Source organism: Myotis lucifugus, unplaced genomic scaffold (genome assembly GCF_000147115.1).
Source record: "Myotis lucifugus unplaced genomic scaffold, Myoluc2.0 scaffold_657, whole genome shotgun sequence".
In the NCBI taxonomy this organism is placed as follows: Eukaryota; Metazoa; Chordata; class Mammalia; order Chiroptera; family Vespertilionidae; genus Myotis; species Myotis lucifugus.
The window spans coordinates 15,983-19,484 of record NW_005871705.1 but is presented as its reverse complement, the minus strand read 5'-3'; the positions used below and the strand labels follow the sequence as shown (position 1 = coordinate 19,484).

At 52.8% G+C, this 3,502-nt stretch overlaps 1 protein-coding gene across 1 annotated transcript in view; it reads left to right on the top strand.

The window, feature by feature from the left end:
- The window catches only part of ZZEF1 (zinc finger ZZ-type and EF-hand domain containing 1), a 113,438-nt gene extending 110,392 nt beyond the window's left edge, over positions 1 to 3,046 (top strand). The window contains 1 exon segment of the mRNA XM_023746331.1: positions 559 to 3,046. Within this exon segment, the coding sequence (XP_023602099.1) occupies positions 559 to 639 (81 nt within the window). The 3' untranslated portion in view covers positions 640 to 3,046.
- The last annotated feature ends 456 nt before the right edge of the window (positions 3,047 to 3,502 follow it).

The following is a 3,502-nucleotide window of genomic DNA, read 5'->3' as shown; positions in this document are numbered from 1 at the left end:
ACTATGTCTGAGACTATCAGATATGTGTGGGTGTTGTCTCACCCCCCAAATGGAGAGTATTGTTCTTCTTCATGCAAGGACACAGGTCGAGAACGAAATGCAGTAACACATGTAAATCTGATAACACAAAGCATCCCCATATAAGCACTCATCCCAGCCGTTGCTGTTAATTATTTCATCACAAACACACGTCGAAGTTTGTTTATCCCACTTCTCACCATTAGGCATTTTCCTTTGGGCAAAGAAGTTATCATAGGCCCCAGGGTCAGTTATTTTTACATTTCTGAAGCCCCCCCCCCCCCCCCAACCTCCCCACTGCGTTCTCCCTGCCCCTCAGGACAGTGATGATTTCTACCTTATGTTTGGAGTTCTCATGTGGTATCAGTAGCTTTTGTCTCTTGCTATAGTAAGTGTTCCTTCAGCTGAGGGGAACCATATCTGGCTCATGGCTTCCTCACCCCCGGCCCCCTGAAGAGCTCAGCTGAGGGTCTTGTTCAGCCAGCACTTAGTGAACCGAGCAGGGATGGTTCTTGACACTGGCACTGACTCTCTCCACAGGCTCTGCAGAACATCGCTGCTATCAGCCTCGCCATCAACTACCCAAACAAGGCAACCTGCCTCTGGAATGCCGACTGCTAGCTCCTGGGAGGCCTGCATGGAACCAGCGAATCTGACCCCGGGGTTTTAGAGCAGAAATCCAAACTCATTCAGGAAAATCCCTGCAGCGCCAGCGCCTGGCTTTCCTTGAGCTCCACTTCTACTCCGATCAGATTGCCCAACAGGCTGGACACCGGCACGTACCGTAGCATGTGAGGATAAGCAAAGCAGTGCAGCACTATCCAGAGAGGGTGTTCAGAGTCGCTTTCTCCAGGGTCTGTCTCGGCTGAGCTGGAGCTGCCCGCACGTGCCCTCCGGGTGAAGACCAGTCTGCAGAGCCGCCTTTCTCGGCAGGGCCCACAGCGGCGGCCTAGGAGCGCCTCTCTTGCTTTAGCTTTCTGAGACTGGGCCATCCCACCTGAAGTCAGTGAGAGCCCGCCTGCCACCACCCGGTTCCCAGCATTTAGTACGGGGCCAGGTGCCGCGCCAGCTCCCTAGCCAAGGCCGTCCCAGAGAAATCCTCGGTGGGAACACATGAGAACATGTGCCCTGGGAACAGCACAGGCCGCCCAAGGGCGTCTGCTCATGCTCCCAGCACATCCAGGTTTTTTCAGTTGTTTTAACATATTTTTGTTTTTAGAACAGAACTGCACTGCCTCCCTGAGAGGGCGTCAGGAGAGTGGCCAGTGGCCCAGGCACTCAGGCAAACTGGTTTGTGTGAAAGCAGCAGAACTAAGGAATCTCTTTAGTTTCTGTGCCTGAAAAGACCTGAAATGTCACCAGAGGATCTTATTTTGGAAGTCACACAAACAAGCAGACCCAATGATTTTCTTTCTGCTCCGTGGCCACAGGAACTCATCACACCCCTCGGAGCTCTGCGCAGTCACTTGGCTGTCACTTGTCCAGCAATAACTACATTCGTTCCAATGAATGCTGTTTCCACTTTTCTTTTTATGGTTGTAGTCTTGCCCTGAAGTGCTGATTATTACTCTTTCCAAAGCCACACTCTGGAGCGTGAAGCCAGATTGGCATGCGGAACGTATGTAAGCCTCAGTGGGACTTGTGGGCATAAGAAATGCCTGAGGCTGCTGCCATTTAAGGGCTGGTGTCTGGGCCTGAGCACGTCCCACAGGCGGGACCAAACCCCAGTCAGGCTGGTCGTAGCCAGGGCCAAGGTGAGCAGGTCAGCACGGCCGTGGCCTCCAAAGCCCCTCTGCAGGCTCCACAGGTATCTGCACAGGAGAGGCCAAGGCTGCGGGTCCCGGGAAGGCCTTCCTGCACGGGCACTGCTGCCTTCTGGCTCTGGAGGCCCAGGCGTAGCGACCTTCTGCAGCCCAGCTCTCCATCCTCAGCCAGGCCCAGCTGCGTGTGGAGCCGTGGGGAAGGGAGAATTCAAAGGAGACAGAAACGGATGGGGCAGGTCCCGAACTTGGTGACCTGGGGCTCCTCACCCTGACCTGGTCTCCCGGGGTGTTGGGATGTGGTGAGACAGGCGCTGCCAGCTTGGTAGAAACCCTTTCTCCTCTTTTGCTCTGCCTGCATCCCCAGAGGAGGCCCCACGCTCCATACACCCAGACCCAAGTAGGAGTCACCGTGAGGAGGGAAGTCACAGGACAAAGAGGTCCCCACCGCGGGCTCAGACTCACTGACGGACTCCCTGCCTGGAAGACAGACAAGCAGATGGTGCCACTCACTGCTTAACCTCGCCTCGCCACCCCCACCCCTCCCACCTCAGACTGATGCGCGGTGGAGTGGGGACAGACGGGCAGGTGTCACACCCTCATGGCAGTTGCCACCAGCTTTACCCCCTTGCTCCCATCAGGAAAATAAGTTGTAAATAAACACTGGACTCCTCATAGCTTCTCTCTATACACCACCCTTGCTGTTCTGGTCTCTTTAATTTGCATAGAACAAGCCTAAGTTTTCCCTTCAGACACAACTGCTGCTCTCTCCTGGCAGGGCCCGCCTGGCCCAGCATCCCTGCATCCCGCCCTGCCTCTGCTTCCAGCCCGCAGGTGGCGCTGCCGAGCCAGGCCCTGCTCTCCTGGCCCTCGTGACGCTGGTGACTCCCTCGGCTCCTGGTCCCCAGTCGGTGCCAGCAGTATCTGAGAGAACAGATTTCCATGAAGACCAACACCCCTTTGACTGCCTGGAATGAGATAACACTGGCAGGAATAAAGGTGTTGTGGAAACATGTGCCTAATCTATAAAGAAATTTCTGCTCCAAATCATGTATAATGAACAAACAGACACTGTTCCTAATGAGGAGTGACTTATTTTCATCATCGTTTTTAATTTGTTTTCTTACGGGTTTACGATTTTGAATTTTTCCTATTTGGTTGAAAGAATTTTGATTATATGAGCTGTGTTCAGCCTGTAAAAAGGATGTTAAGTTGTGGTTAAATATGCAAATGAAAAGAAATATATTGTACAAATTCTATATAAAAAAGTAAAGTGTGTGGGCCTTTTTTCTCCTTCCCCTCCTTCTGCCCCTCTTGTGAACATTATCCATAGTTTCTACCAAGCCCCAACTGATGGAATTTCTGGAATCTCAAGGCCTGGGGTTGAAAGGAATCAGAAAGTTCTAGGCCAGCGGTTCTCAACCTGTGGGTCGCGACCCCTTTGGGGGTCGAAGGACCCTTTCACAGGGGTCGCCTAAGACCATCGGAAAACACATATATAATTACATATTGTTTTTGTGATTAATCACTATGCTTTCATTATGTTCAATTTGTCACAATGAAATTGGGGGTCACCACAACATGAGGAACTGTGTTAAAGGGTCGCGGCATTAGGAAGGTTGAGAACCACTGTTCTAGGCTCCGGGCTGCACCTCCCACACCTCACTAAGCCTTGACCCCAGCCCTGCAGGGGGCGCCCCTGCTTCCTGGCTGGTCCTTTCTGC